This window comes from Aythya fuligula, chromosome 7 (genome assembly GCF_009819795.1).
Source record: "Aythya fuligula isolate bAytFul2 chromosome 7, bAytFul2.pri, whole genome shotgun sequence".
Lineage (NCBI taxonomy): Eukaryota > Metazoa > Chordata > Aves > Anseriformes > Anatidae > Aythya > Aythya fuligula.
Window position 1 is genome coordinate 22,953,112 of NC_045565.1, and position 15,637 is coordinate 22,968,748.

The 15,637-nt window shown below is 53.9% G+C and overlaps 1 protein-coding gene across 1 annotated transcript in view; it reads left to right on the top strand.

The window, feature by feature from the left end:
• The window catches only part of DNMBP (dynamin binding protein), a 31,843-nt gene that overhangs the window by 4,854 nt on the left and 11,352 nt on the right, over positions 1-15,637 (top strand). The window contains exons 2-4 of the mRNA XM_032191747.1: positions 3,486-3,664; positions 5,972-6,094; positions 6,670-8,598. Of these exons, the coding sequence (XP_032047638.1) occupies positions 3,520-3,664; positions 5,972-6,094; positions 6,670-8,598 (2,197 nt within the window). The 5' untranslated portion in view covers positions 3,486-3,519. The remainder of the gene's footprint in view (positions 1-3,485; positions 3,665-5,971; positions 6,095-6,669; positions 8,599-15,637) is intronic.

The following is a 15,637-nucleotide window of genomic DNA, read 5'->3' on the forward strand; positions in this document are numbered from 1 at the left end:
ATCAGCCCACACTGGACCAGACATACTCCAGAGCTAATGACAAGAAGGGGTAGGCTGTCTTCCACCAAGGTGATGTGTGCTGAGCATGCATGTGGGGAGGCTGGGAGGAGTGATTAATGCCCTGGGAATTCGCTTCTCTGCCTCACCACACAAAGCTGTTGTGTCCGGGCACCGGGCGGGCTGCAGCTGGGCGCCAGGAACACGTTACCTAGTTTGCTCAGGATCAGGCACCGAGACAGAGACAGCGTGTTCTCAGTGGGCTGAGTTCGCTGCTGTGCCACAGCTTCATACTTGCACAGTGAGGCTCTCTTTGGACGTGGATCTGCAGCTAGGCGGAGGCAGGAATCCTGTCCTGCTCCAGCTCTGCTGCAATCTCCAGCCCTGACCTCTGCCAGGGTGAAGTCCTGGAGTTTGTTGAGTTGTGGGGGAGCTCTCCCTCCCCCTGGCTGGGAGGGATTGCCCCCCTTGGAGGTGAGAGGGGATGGTGCTTGGCCAGCAGTCAGGAGCCGTGACTCACTGGGGATCACAGGCGGAGCCCTGCTCTCCCTGCAGTCTGCTCTTCCTGCCGGAGCCCCTGCACGAGCAGTTGCTGGATGTTTTTCTCACCGGGCAGATCTGGGCTGGAGCTGGGAGAAGCTCGTGTCCACCATTAAAGCTGAGGAATTGGACTCAGTAAGTTCCCGGTCTGCAAGATGCTGGAAGGCTTCCTTTTCTAGGTGGAGGTTTGGAGAAAATGTTGGCAGTCAGCACTCTGTGAAGTAAGACAAGGCCAAGACCCTGGAAAACATAATATTTTGTGTTCGAATCATGTTACGGAGCAAGCAAGCCCTGTAAGACTGATCCACTGCTTTCAAAGACAGGGGCATACTGTCTAGACTTGGATGGATGGAAAAGGACAGCAAGCAGCCTAGTATTCAGAGGTATTTCACAGTCCCTTGCTGGAAGAGGACGGTTTACCAGGTGCTGGCCCTGGACTTTCAAGGGACAGAGTGACCTGGGAGGTGTTGCCCCAGTAGGACCAGCTTTAGGGGCTTACACTCCCTGCTGGCTGGCTGGTAAGGGGCTGGTCTGGTGGTGTATGCAGGGCAATTTAGAGAAGGATGTGCAAAAGAAGTGTCAGGTATTTCTGGAATACGGGTAGGAGTGGCCACTGCTGTCAGTGACCTGTGTGGGCTCATCAGAAATCCCCAGCAACCTCGCAGGAGAGGTTGTGTGCTCCTGGCTCTTGTCCCTGGCACTGGCACCAAGCCACCCCTGTGCTCGCTGACACTCGCATCCCTCCGAGCTGAAGCATCTGCGCTGTGGCAGTAGGGCTGTGGCTGCTCCCTTCCCTTCGTCCAACAGTCGGTCAGGGACTCCTGCATCTCAGAAGTAAGTTGCTGGATTAGTGTCGTTGTTAGATTGCTCTCTGTTTTCTGAGACACTAATCTCTGAGCTAAAGGAGAGCACGCCCAGTTTCCCTGGGTCCTCCTGTTGTTAATCTGCCATATCTGCAGTGCTTCTGAACTCTTCTGTCCCACTGAGTCGTGTGTTTTGTCAGGGAATGATCCTGATTCTCAGTCCTGCTGAGGGAACATGGGCTTGTTGGGATTTTTGGGGCTGTTTCAGAAGTTGCTTAATGCTTCCTTGCCTCATGGGATGGCTCTCAGGGATTGCTTTTTACATCAATATGTTAGTAGTTGTGTTTTATTTTAAGTGCAGTTAATAGATATGTGTCAGAACAATTGCTGATGTGCCTGTCTCTCTCAATCTTCTGTCTCGTTTGAAACAGAGCACTTTTAATGAATGAGTCCCCAGAGCTCCAGGTGAGTTAAGGAAGGGATGCTGCTGTTTTCCCAGGCAAGTAACTGGGTCCCAGGCAGCAGGAAGGCCATGTCCTCACAGTGACCACTGTAAAGGGTTTGGGTCCGCAGGGTCCATGCTGTGATCTTTGCATTCCTCAGACCACTCTTACGTTACCCCTTTGACAGAGGAAATGGCAGAAATCCCACTATAATCCTGGAGAACCTACCCTGAGGCAGCAATTTCACCTGCCTATTTTTATCTGTTGTCCAGTGCGGCTGTGAAGTGTGCAGACTCAGAATATGGCAAGTGTTTTTAGGACCCTGAGCTCAGCAGGTCCTTGTGCCACAGCCACCCCACCTCACACAGCGTGAGGCTGCTTTCTTGTCTTTACTATTTCCAAGCTAATTGAGGGCTCTTCCATCTTTTTCCCAGCTCCACATGGTCATGTTTTTATACTGTTGCTCTTTCTGCCTCAGTAGGTTCCTGCTATCCTGAACTGCAGCTCTTTGTGCTCCCGATTCACTCCAGTCCATTCATCTCTTTTTGGTGGCAAAGTGCTGTCGGCTGCTGGATATTGGGCTCTTTGTTTGCTCAGCCAGCACAATGCTGGTAACAAAGGGGCAGCCTGTGCCCCAAGGAGCTCACGTGCTAGGGGTAAGGCAGTGGCGAGCAATAGGGGTGACGGCAGGAGCAGAGGTGCGGGTGGTGGGAGAGCTGGCCATGCTGGCGGCGGCTGGGGGCGGGCAGGGACGTGCCGAGGACGCTGCGGCTGCCGAGCACAAACCCGCTTTGTTCCCAGGAGGTGAGCCGGCCTGGATAAACAGAGCAGTCCCGTCAGCAGAAAGCATTTCCCTGGCCGGAGCCCCTGCTGGCGCTCTGGCTGGAAGTTTGCTGCCCCTGGGTAGCAGGGCTGTTTTGCTCCTCTCCGTGTTAGCCTCCCCTGCTCCTGCTTCGCCGGGGCTCGGGTGGGACATGCACAGCTTTCTGTTCGTGGCGTGTGTTGCTGTGTGTTGTCGCCCTGCTTTTTCTGCTGCTAGCGAGAGACGTGGCTGGTCCATAGCCATGCTGCGTGCACAGCCAGCTCTGCGTGGCGCTGGGAGGGTGACTGCTCACCGTGCACATTGACATCGTAGGGCTCCTGACAGTCTTGGACAGAGGCACCTTTCAGTTCCTTTCCTGGAAGGGTAAGGGAAGAGGGGACAGCCCGGTGAAGCTGCAGGGCTGCCACTGCCTCAGTGCAGCGTGGGGCCTCGCTGGGGAGGCTGCTTGGTGCAGGGCAAAGGCGACACAGAGGTGTCCTGGCTCGGCTGCTGTGTGCAGTGGTGGCTGCTGCCTGCCCGCAGAGGCCCCAGCACGCTCTGGGCCTGCCCTGGTGTCAGGGAAGCGTGGAGCTTCCTCCCCTCCTCTCGCTTCCTTCCTGACGGGAATTTGCTTCTAGATTTTTTTGCTGCTTCTCTCCCTGGTACAGCACAAACGTGTCCTGGCAGAGGTAGCCAGAGAGGCCAGATAAGGCAGGACCACGGGGGCTGCACTGCTGGAGACCCCCCCTCCTTTGGCTGCATGGGGAAAGGGCTCACTGAGCTTAGGACAGGGCCCCCTCAGTGCCCCTGCCTCTTGTGCTCAGGAAAGGTTTTCTTTTCTGAGAACGTTTGTGATAATTTAAGGCTTTTATTGCCACTAACGGACTTCTCTTGTCTCAGCCTTAGGTACCAATCAGCCTGCAGACCCCACGCAATGGAGGCTGGCTCTGTGGTACGAGCGGTCTTTGATTTCTGTCCCAGCGTCTCTGAGGAGTTGCCCCTCTTCGTGGGAGATGTCATCGAGGTGCTGGCTGTGGTGGATGAGTTCTGGCTCCTCGGCAAAAAGGAAGGTGTCACAGGTAAGAGCCTGCCCCTGGGTCCATAGGCTGCCACCTGCCAGCTCAGCATCCACCATGAGCACCTTCCCTGGCCAGTGCTTTGCTACTGGGGCATGCAGGACCAGAACTGTTGTACCAGAGCTTTCACTGGGCTTCACTTGGGACTGAGGGTGCAGGGTCCCTTCCAGCTGCACGTCAGGTGTTCAGATAGCTCACTTGTTCTTTTGAGAGAGATCAGTGGTGTGTCATTCATTGAGATGGGAGCTTCACAGCACTAGGTGCTACATCCTCTGTGTGGGACAGCCGTTTCCTGGCTAGTTTATGTGCTGACCTGCTGTGGAGTGGAAGGGGAGAGAGGAAACAGATGCAGTGAGGGTGGAAGCGCCAAGTGACCTTGTCAGTTCAAGTCAGTGGGACGCTCGGTGACAGAATCCATGTCCCCCCTAGAGGCCTGACTCAGCCCCACTTCCTCCTTTTTGCTTTAAAACACTTTCCTGGACAAGCTGGGACCAAAACCAGGGTGCCTACAGTAGTGTGCAAGTCTGCTAAACTTTTGGAAGAGCGTGAGAGACTTCTGAAGTACCAAAATGCTCTGAGTGAAACACTTAGTCTTGCCGTCCTGGTGTAAGCAGCTCTTTCTCATCTCTACTGACGTTGAGATGTGTGAGCTCTCAGGGAGATGAAAACCAGGCCACTTCAAAGCAGAAGCCTGACTCTTTGCTCAGCGTGAAGGTAGGGCTGCACTTCCACGCCTGGCCGTGGAGATGGGGCTGCTATTGCAGCCTGGGCTCTGCTACCAGCTGTGGGCTGTCAGGCGCCTGTCTCTGCTTAAAACAAAGATGGACAGGAGCAAAGGTGCAGAGGAGGGCTTTTCCCCTGTGCTCCACATAGCTGATAAATGGCACTGGATGAGTGCATGCCTGATCCCAAGCCACTGGGCACAAATTACTTCTGCAGAAATCAGCAGCGGCTTCTTTACCACAGTTTTTTCTCTCAGTGTAACTGAAGTGCTTGTTCTCAAGAGCATGAAGCTGTGAAGGAACAATAAACAGATGCGTATCATAGCTCAAAGATAAAGAAACGTGCCGAAGTCAAACAGAATGGCTTTTAATGACCTTTAACTCAAAACCAGCTTGCATTCCTGCCTTTCATTGGAACAGCTGTCGTAGTTTTCTGCCCAGTTTTCTAAGCTAACGTTGCAGGGGATTGAAAAAGCACTTCTTACTAAAAGCTGTGTAGGTGCTGCAGCCTACCAATAATAATGCTTAATACTCTGCGGAATAATTAATGTAGCTCTGTGGCTTCCTTTCTAACAGTGTTAGGTTGTTTCCATGTACAGAACAGGAAACTCAGACATGGAAAAAGAGGTGGAGTTGGTTAAAACTCTGAAGGAAGCCACTGAAACTAGAAGCCTGTGGACTGTTGGTTCTACCTCAGGTTGATGACAGCAGATGCCAAACTGCCTAATCCTGGTGGAAAGTGCAGGGTGTCCGAGATAGGATGTCTCCAGGTTTTATTGGAGAACAGGGAGCAACCACTGAGTGGTTATAATGAGTGAATTCTGGAAGTGGTACTAGCCCATAGTCCATCATTTCTCCTTGCCATGGATTGTAAAAGACAGGAATGACATTTGTAGGGGGCTTTGCAGTGGGCTCTGCCATACCCAGTCCTCCCGGGGCTGAAATCAGTAACAGGGTGAAGTCCTGTGATGGCCAACTGTGCACAGCACTGTCTGGCTGTGGCATGCTCAGAGTAGTTGGGCATCCTGCAGTGGGTACCATGGTGAAAGAGCTGCACAGGGTGGTAAAATGGGCAAGGTCACCAGAGCCTCAGCAGGTTTTGCCTCTGGCTCACAGATGTGGCCTTCCTGAGAGTGGCAGCCTGACTTTTGCACTGAGGCCATGCTGGGGCCAGGCCTTGCAGGATGAGGAGCACAAGGTGGATGTGCCCAGTCAGAAGTCTTGTGGTCCAGCATTAGTGGAACTCACAGTCCTCATCGTGTCCCTGGGTTGGGATTCAGGCAATGAAAGTGGAGAAAACCTGATATGTCTGTTCCCAGAAACTCTGCTCATGGTCTTGGTTGCCTGGAGTGAACCGAGGGCACACAATTTTTGTTCTGTGTTAGCTCCTAAGCATTTAAAATACGAGGAATTTCTGCCTCCCAAAGCCATTCCTCTTCCACCACACTGCTGAGGCACCCTGGGTAGCTGGGGGCACAGTATTTTCCTTTAGCAAGAGGAATAGATCCCAAGGGTCTGGAAGAAGGGTGGAGGGAGTTGTGGTGAGCTACAGAAAAGACTCATTGTTGACAAATGCTTCTCATTTTAGGGCAGTTTCCTAGCAGCTTTGTGGAACCTGTGGATATTCCCCCTATGAAGCAGGGAGAAAAACTGTTTGTTTGTACCAGTGACTTCACATCTCAAGAGCCAGGGAGCTTGTCACTGCAGAGAGGTAATCACCATTCCCTTCCTTTGCTTTGCATCTCATACACCCCTGCTGTCCTACCAGAAGCATAGGGTGAGCCTTGGCACAGCATCCTGCCTACAGTGGCAGGGGAGAGAGGGGAGTTTTCTAATACCCCATGACATGGGTCACATCAAAACCTCTTTGGACTCTTGTGTCTGTCCCTGCCTCCCTCCAATGCCAGTTTCTTATGATCTATTGTTACTCTTGAAACTCTAAATACTGGAGTTGTGTGATCACAGTAGGCTTACAGCTGCCTTTTAACTGCCCTCCAATCCCCAAATCCTAGACTTTGGGGGAAGAAAATCAAAGCTTTGGTGCAACTTCATGGCACAGCAGCTAGAAAGTCATGGAGCTATAACTGTGTAACTTAACTATGTGTGTGCATGAAGCTGCCAATGCTCTTCGTGCTTTACCTTCAGTCTGTGCTCTGGTACATCCCCAGAACACCCAGCAGAGTGCAAGACCTTACCCACAGCCAAGAAGGACATGGGGAGGCAGGAAGAGGAGGTGAGAAGCAATCACGAGGGCAATTTTGAACTGGTGTGTCTCATTCCCTGCAGGAGACCTGGTGATCCTGGGGGGTTCCCTGGCCTCCAGCTGGCTCCAGGGCCGAAGCAGCTGGGGTTCCAAGGGCTTTTTCCCCTCATCATGCGTGCGGGAGCTGTGCCTTTCAACTCGGAGCCGTCAGCTGTCCCAGAGCGCTCTCCTGGAGGTGCCTGCCTACTCGTTGGGCCAAGCCCGGGCCCTGATGGACCTGTCTGCTCAGCTGGAGGAGGAACTGGACTTCAGGGAAGGGGATGTGATCAATATTGTTGGCATCCCAGAGCCTGGCTGGTTCGAGGGGGAGCTCCGAGGCCAGAGGGGCATCTTCCCAGAGGGTTTTGTGGAGCTGCTTACTCCTCTAAGAGCAGCAGGAACCTCAGAAGATCCAGAGCCCAGAGGGACTTGTGACACCAATGGGACAGTGGAGGTGCCCACCAAACAGGAGGAGGACAGCAGAGAAGATGGAGGGCAGGAGCCAGGGAGCACCTATGGTGTTGCCCTCTATCAGTTCCAAGCCCTGGAGTCCCAGGAACTGGATTTTGAAGTGGGTGACAGGATTCGGATTGTGGGCATTCTGGAGGATGGCTGGCTAGAGGGGGAGCTGAGGGGGAAACGCGGCATCTTCCCACACAGATTTGTGAGACTGGAAGCCTCCGACCCCTGCAGGGAGAAGGTGGGGGCTGGAGATCCTCAGGCTGGAGTCAGCTGTGAAGTAAACATCCAGCAAGACCCGGAGAGCGCCTGCTCCAAAGCTCTCCCTTTGCCAGGGAAGGATGGCAGGGATGTGGAGGATGGCTCCATTGCACACCCTGTGTCTGACACCATTACGTCTCACATGGTAGAGAGGTTGGAGGGTCCTCTGGGCTCTGATCTGAGACAGTGTCAGGCCTTTCCTGACACAGGACTCCAGGGGCCACATCCCAAAGCCACAGCAGACTCCCTCCCCTCTGACTGCACAAAGACAGTCAATGGCCTTCATCCCTCTGCTCAGCTGCCCCCACAGCAGAGCAGCAAGCCTGGCCAAGCAGGTGGATTGGAGCCTCAGGCCCTGCCCGAGCACGATGGAGACAGTCCCGCCATGCCCCAGCAGGCTCCCTGCTCCCCACCAGACACTTGCAGAAGCCAGGTCATTTCTCCTCCTAACAGCTGGACAGCACCAGAGCCCCAGGAGAACCAGAGCAGCACCCATGACTTGGATGGTTGGGTGGACAGTCAACAGGAGAAGTCCAAATCTTGTTCCTCCAGCTTGGGAGGTGCCCACGTGGGCTCGGACACCTGGTCTGGGACCTGGGGGGAATGTTCCCTGCTCACAGCTCAGGGGGACGGCTGCACAGACCTCGACTCCAAACTGACAGAGCAGCTGGCGCAGTTTGAGAAGAGTCTGTCGAGTACCGGTGCTGAGCAGGACAAGGTCTCCCGGCACTTCTCCATCTTGGACTACAGCTCAGAGAAGGACATCGTCCGTGGCTCTCCCGAGCCTGCCTCCCACGCCAAGCCTCCGGAGAGGAGGAAAGCCCTGAGGCCACCCCCTCCTCGGCCCAGCACCCTCGCGACAGCCCCCGTGCCCTCGCAGCCCGGCCGCCTTCCCAAAGGCAGGTCCCTGTCCTTCTCGGTGAAGCCCTCCCGGCCCGCGCCTCGGCCTCCATCCAGCAGTCAGCGGAGGAGCCTGGCCCCTCCGCAGCTGCAGCCCAGCGCCCAGGAGCAGCGTGCAGAGGAGGGCCGCGATGACACGATGCAGATGGGAGCAGCTTCCCCCTGCTCCATCCTGCTGACGAGGATCGGGGAGGTGGAGCGAGACCTGGAGGCTTACGGGAAGACCCGCGCTGAGCTCAGCTTGATGCTGGAGGAGCAGCAGGATGAGCTGGTGAGAGCGGAGACTCTGGAGAACCTGGACTTCTGTGATTCCAACATTGAGAGCCTCAGCGTGGAGCTGCAGGAGCTGAGAGGTGAGTCTGCGGCACCAGGGGGTAGGGGTGCTTTAGTAGGACAGGTGGCACCTGCCACATACAGCCACTGCTAGAGCCAGTCTTTTAATCCATTTTTTTTTAATTCTTGACTTTGCTTGTTTTTGTAAACCCTGTGGCACTACAAATTACGGTGATTTTGCTTTGCACTTGGAGAAGAAGGCTGCCTTATGTGCTTTATGTGGGCACATTTGGACTCTGAAAACCCAAAGGTAAGATACAAAGATCAGTGCTGTTACCTCTGTTATACTTCATAATACAATAGAGAAAGTGGAAGCGTACATCTCCCACAGTCCCTTCCACAGCTTCTCCCAGGAGCTCTTACAGTGCTGTTCTCTTACCAAAACTCATGATGCGCAGGAAATGTGGGCACTGCGTGCGGGAGGTGGAGTGAAATGTCAGCTCATGCCTTGGGATTACTCACTCTGATTTCAGTGCCTCCAGCCTCCCACTACTTAATCAGTAGTGTGGGGCCCAGGCGCGTTGCTGCAGGATCATGTGTGACGCAGAGCACGCGGGAGCGAAGGATGATGTCAGTGCGCTGGGGAAGCGGGGTAACACGCAGCCTCCACACCAGTGGGGTGTGAGAGGGATGCTTGGAAGATTCGAGGCTTGGAGTTAGGAAGAGGCAAATCCGGGATGGATCTTTCTGGGACACGTCTCCTGCTGTCTCACTGCTTCCTGACAGAGGAAGGTCCTGCTGAATTTGTTCGTTACTGAAACTGAAAGTTTTAGGCAGGAACTAACGCACTGGCTTGAGACATCCTGCCTGTCAAGTTATCCCCTTACTAGTCCCAGGGGATTTTTCAGCCTTTTAAGAAACCTGAGGATTTAGAAGAAGCAGTTCTGGTCCTATGATCAGTGTCCTACCTAAGGACACAAAATAGGGCTGGCATAGTCCTGGGGGAACACAGCCCATCCATTTGTCGTCCGGGGAGCCAAATGAACAGCAGAAAGGATGTGTTCTTCTAAAATACATGTTTAAAATGTGCAGGTTGCTTCTCGGCATGTCTTGTGTGTACACTGAAGTTACGCTAATGACCTGACTTGGGCAGGATTAATGCTTGCCCTCCTGCAGCTGGAGCAGGAGGGTGTGTTGGTTTTAATTTTGCCTTCTGCCAGCTGGAAGCATCAGTTGTGCGTACAAGTGCTACAAGAACCTGAAGCACAAATGACCTCCATGGGCTCTCCTGTCTGTTCAGGGCACATTGTGGTCATCTCTTGGCTTCTTATTGGAGCTTCTGTGTTTGGGATATGGAAAACTGGGGAGTGTTGCTCATCTCCTGCTGCTCCTCACCTGAGGGTGAGGGCTGGCAGAAGGATGGGGCTCGGCAGGAAGGCGTGGAGGACAAGGTTGCGTCAAGATCTGGTGCTCGATACTTGGTCTGTGGCTTCCCACGGTCTCGCACGCACCTGATTCCCTTCCCCGGGGATGTTGTTCTTAGGGCATGGCCTGGTGGTGCCCCACTGTGCTCCTTTTCGCTGCCCCGGGGAGACTGCTGGCTGTGGCAAAGCTGTGGAGCCGGTCTGTGCAGTGAGAGCCTCCCCACAGCCTCCCTCCCGCCCTCTGGGCTGGTTACTGATTACCTTGGGCAGCAGGTGGAGGAGGCTGGGGCTCTGAGCCATTGGGCACGGCCCCGTCCTGCTCCTGCGGGCTGGTTTCAGGAAGTGCTGCTTGCCTTTCGCCTGGGAAGAAAGCGCCGGAGCGGAGGGGAGAAACGGCACCAGCCCCAGCCGGGGCTCGGGGAGCAGGAGGACGATGTGCACTTATCCCAGGAGGAAATACGGCGTGGAGGATCCTCGGCAGGATCTTCGGCGTCTCAGCTGGGAGTACGAGGACTGCTGTGCTGCGAGGAGAGGGGACGTCACCGGGGTGGACATGCTGCTCAGGGAGGCTCGCTGGAATGAGAGACCCAGGGCGAAGAGGCAGCACCCGGACTGGGAGGGAGCAGACAGAGGCTGGGATGATTATGAGGGAGAGGAGGGCATCTCTGTGGATGAACAGAGCGTGAATGGAGACTGTGAAGGCTTCTGGAAGGGAGACGACAAGTACATGGACTGCAGGAGAACAGACAGGGCTTGGAAAGGCAAAAGCCAGGACACGGAGGATAGAAACTACAGGGTGAATGAGAGGGAGGGTGTTGAATACAGAGACTGCAACTCCGAGATGGGAGCAGGGTGGTACAGAGAGGACAGAGTACCTGGGAGGTCCAAGGAGGGGGGAAGGCGGTACAGGGAGGATAGAGGCCCTGCAGAGTCCAGGGAAGGGGGAAGGTGCTATAAGGAGGACAGAGACCCTAGGGACTACAGTGAGGGTGAAGGACGTTATGGGGAAAGGGAAAGGCAGCGTAGGCGGGACAGGAGGGGCTCTAGAGGGTACAGGGAGGAGGGAAGGCAGTATGTAGATGCCAGGGACCAGGCAGCCCAAGAAGACTTGGAGCAGCACAGGCAGCCTAAAGGCCGTGTCATGCACCACAGCGATCCAGCTGGAGGCTGCGAAGCTCCTGCGTTTGCAGCCTGGTCCTCAGGAGACAGCAGCACGAGCCTGGAGTCAGGCTCCTGCTACAGACAGTCAAGGACATGGGACGTGGACTGCGACGGCTGTGGGGAGCCAGAAGGAGCAGCCCTGGTTGCTAGAGCAGAGCGCTCCAGGGTACGCACAGGCAGGCCAGACTGGAGCCACATCTGGGAGGTGGAGGAAGACAACAGGACGGGCTCCTTGCTGCAACGAAACAGTTTCTACAGGAGGACGGCTCCCAGCACCCTGCGGCACTCGGAGTTTGTACAAACCAGGAAGGAGAAGCGAGGTAGGCAGGGAACTGCTTGGGAGTTGCCGGTGCGGTGGCCCGGGGCGTTCCTTCACCCTGCCCTAGTGCCCAGACACACTGCTGACGGCACGGCCGTGACCCTCAGCTTCAAGCAGCTTTGTGGGGCTTGCTCTCTTGTTGCAAGGTCACGAGTAGGTGTTGGGGCAGGGACAGCAAGGCTGGGTGGAGGGAGCCCACCTTGGGCCTGACCTCCCCGTCAGGTAATGGTGTGTCTGAGGACCTGCTGGCTGCTGCGCCCTTTCTGCGTCCAGCTCAGGCACCTGTACGTGAACTGAACGCTCCTTCAGGGGGGTGGAAGCGTGGAGCAAGCAGCACGGCAGCGCAGCAGCCACCTAGGTGGCAGTGCTGGAGGCTGCGGCTGGCTATCAGCTTACCAAAAAAATCTGTTCTCTGGAGGTATTTTGATTAAGCAGGCTCCGCAGGCTGCATTTCTGTGCTCTCGGCTGCCCTGGCAGGGTGGGACTTTGCTCGGTTGTGTCCCCAGGGCAAGGGAAGGGAGTGGTTTTGCAGTGCCAGGAGGTTCAAAGGGCAGCTAGGAGGGGCCAGGAGCACAGTGGGGAGGGAAGCAGCCTGCAAAGCCCTGGGAGGCTCAAAATGGGGCAGGGGCTGGCCTGTGGGAGCTGCACCTGGGAAATACTGCAGGCAGCTCCCAGCTGGGCCTAGGGAAACCACACACCGTGCTCCACCGCTGGTTCCACAGCAGGACAGGGAGAGAGGAAGGCTCCAGGTGTCTTCCGTCTGTCCCGCAGCCTGTTTATGGCTGCAGGTCCCTGCTGTGTTGCTCTTCAAGCCTCACTGGAGCCCTGGCCAGCATCAGCAGCACGCCTCCCTGGCAAATGTGCTTAACCCCTGTAGCTGCACTGACTCCATGTAAGACCTCACCAGCACCTGTGAGCCTTCCAAAAAGTCATCCCACAGTGCTTGGCAGCAGACACCTTCCTGTCCTGCTGCTAGGAAAAGTCTGCTCTGCTTTTCCTTCTCTGTGTACCTCTAGGTGCTTTTTACAACGCTGTCTGCTCTCCTAGCCACCGCCTCCTCTCTGCAGAGTAGCAGAATTCAGGACTTGGAAGCCCTGTTAGGGATGACATGGGGACATCTTTTCCACCAGCTGGGTTGTTACACTTCTCACAGATTTCTCTGTGGTGCAGCCCAGTGACAGCTACTTGGTTAGAGCATCTCTTCGAGAGGAGGCTCAGATGTGTCTGCCTGATGCTCCAACAGAAGGAGACTCCTCCTGACATAGCGGTGCTGCTTACTCACCATCCCTCTTGAATGTTTTGCATGTTAATGTGTTGTATTTCAGCTTTCAACCCCCAACCTTTTTCTACAAAATTACAGCTTTTTAGTTGATGGTATTTTTTTCTCAGACAGGTACTGTAATTACCAGCCTTCGGTTCTACCAGTAATTTTTCAGTCTTCAGGTCTTTGTAATTAATGGTCTTAAAATACTCATGGCACAGGCTCACAGAAAGACCTGTCAGTGTTTATTCTTCCCGATCTTCACTTATTTTTCAGTTCTTACTTGTAAAATAGTGGACTTCAAAGCAGCAGGAGACATCCTAGGTGGGTGTCAGCACTTTGCTGCATTCCTATCCCTTGTTGCAGACCCCTACACATGCTTTTGCTGCAGCAGCGCTCTGGGAACTTGTGCTGAGTTTTGGATGACCTGAGCAGAGTCATTAGTCCCCAGAACACAGCCCTGCATGTGGCTGCATTTCTTATCCCCAGTAATACATTAATGCATTTGTCTGTGTTAAACCTACTTGGTTTGAGTAGTTCCATCTTGTCCGAAATACCTTGGCTCAGTTATCGACTAATATGTGTAAACCTTGTGTGTGATCCTACGAAATCATTTACTTTGAAAATATTATATAGGATCAACTCTAAATTCAGTTTGCGGAGAATGTGATTAGAAATGTCCTCTTCTCTAGATATTCTCCATTGGCAATGGGTTTTTGAGGTGCCAGTTAGCGAGGTCTTACCTCAGCTTTTGAGGTGGAAAGAAACAGAATATTTATTTTGTATAATTTTGCTTTTCCATCATCTTATCAAGAATTTTACTCTCTCTGCTTATTATAGGATTAGATCATTATAAGTATTTCTTTTATCCTGGGTGAAAATAAAATTGGATTATAAAGTAGCACTTTATTCCCTCATTTAAAAAACAAAACCTGAATTCTTAATTCTGCCATCCATGGATTTGTCTTGATATCTTTCTTCTCTTCTTATTTCTCTGTACTTGAAATTTCCCAATATCTATTGTCTATTGTATGTTTTTTCTATATTCATTCATGTGTTTGTATCTGCTGCCTGTATCGAAGAACAGGCCCGAGACAAATTTTCCACGGGTATTGTTCTCTTTCTTGATTGCATAACAGTGTTTGTTTGGATTATCTGCCTAAAACATCCTTTTAAAGAACTTCCAGTTTTCATTCCATTTTCTCTTGCTGTTTTTGCTCACAGTCATTTTTTATTGACGTCCTGCCTCAGCGTTGGAGCCCATGGTAGCAGAGGGCAGCCAAGAGGCACGTAAGGGCAGGGAAGGCAGGGACAGCCGGGAGGGAGATGGCCCGGGAGGACCATGAGAGCTTCTCACCTGTCTTTGTCAGTGAGCATCTTGTTAGTCCCTATCCTCCAAGGTTTGAGCGTGTGGTTTGCTGCAGCGAGGAGCCTGGCAGAGCCCGGCAGCTTGGTGTTGTGTGCTCAAGTCCACCTGTGCCACGGGACCTCAGAGGGTACAATGAGGGAGCCAGTAGGCTCCACGTGGGACACCTTTGAGATGAGACCTCCTGGTGGCCCTGGAGAAGTGCCCCAGTCTGTTCCCGTTCAGCTCATCCTTAGGGTTTGGATTTTTCTCATTGCTCCTAAGCAGTGAGACACTGAATATATTCAGTCTGTTGCTTTTGGAGCAGTGGATATGTTGTGTTGTGGACTTACAACTACTTGTGTCCAGAGTGAGAGTTTTCATCCCAGGCAGATCGTGCTCCTGGCAGGGAGCTCAGCGTTTCGCTCGGATTAATTATTCCCCGCCCTAGTTTCATCCCCTCTCCTCTCTTGCTCGGCAGTAACCCCTCCCCTCCTGGCGTCCACATACCTCGAATATTTGCAGCTGGTTTGTTTTGTCCTGAGTCACTGCCTGCCTCTGCTGGGCCCTGAGCCTGGGGCTGGACTCTCGCAGGCGGGTGCAGCTCCGCTCGGAGGCTGGTGCTGAGCGAGCCTGCGCGGGGCTCGTCCTCGGTGCTGAGGCTCCTTGGGCTCGGCTTAGGAGGCACGGGCAGAGGCAGAGGGTGCCCAGCCACAGCCGTAGCTGCCAATGGACAGCACATCCCTCTCCGGACAGGGTTAGCAGCCCGGGCCCTCGAGGCTGCGCCACGGGAGCACGCGGTGACGGGGGATGCTGGCAGGTGAGCCCTGGAAAGAAGTGGGGAGGCGATGCGGCCCTCTGGGAGAGCTGCCGGGCCCTGCAGGATGGATGCAAATCCTGCTGGGTCTGTGCTCATGGATTAACTCTGGTCACAAAGTGGGGCAGGGAGCTAAGCTCTTAGCTGTGCCTGTGCTCACACCGGGAGCTCGGTTGTAAGAACTGGACGTTTTCTTGGGTTGGAAGAATGTCAACAAAAGTGGCATTTCTGAGACAAGCAGCCTGAGCCGTGTGATTGCAGTATTAAAAGCATGATCTCCACGGGAAGGGCGGAGGTGGGAGTGTGCTCCACCTCGACACCTCGCTGCCTGTTTGCCAGCAGATGTGTTACACATTGCCCTTGGGCCTTCCGTGCACCAGCAGGTGGACCAGCAAGGCTCAGAAGCAGGAGCAACTGGGAGACTGCCGCAGGCTGCCAAAGCAGCAAAGAGCTCTCGTTTGTCACAAATAGCCCAAAAGGGACAGAGAAAAAAAATGTTGTTAGGGATTTTCCTTTGGAGATCCATATCTCAGAGCTCATGCGAGAGCTGGAAGAGAACAAAATTAGAGTCTCTAAACGTTGTGATTGAGAACACTGATTTTGGAAGAGTATTTCTGAATGCCCTTTTGGCATCTGTATCATGGGTAAACATGAATTTGTCACTGGACTGGAATTTGGTGGCTTCATTAGAAATACCAGTAGCATTCCTGCAGAGTAATGGAGACCAATCCAGCTGTGGTGTCTCGGGGCCTCCAGAACTGATGGCTTGGGTAGAGCGGTAATATTTAAATG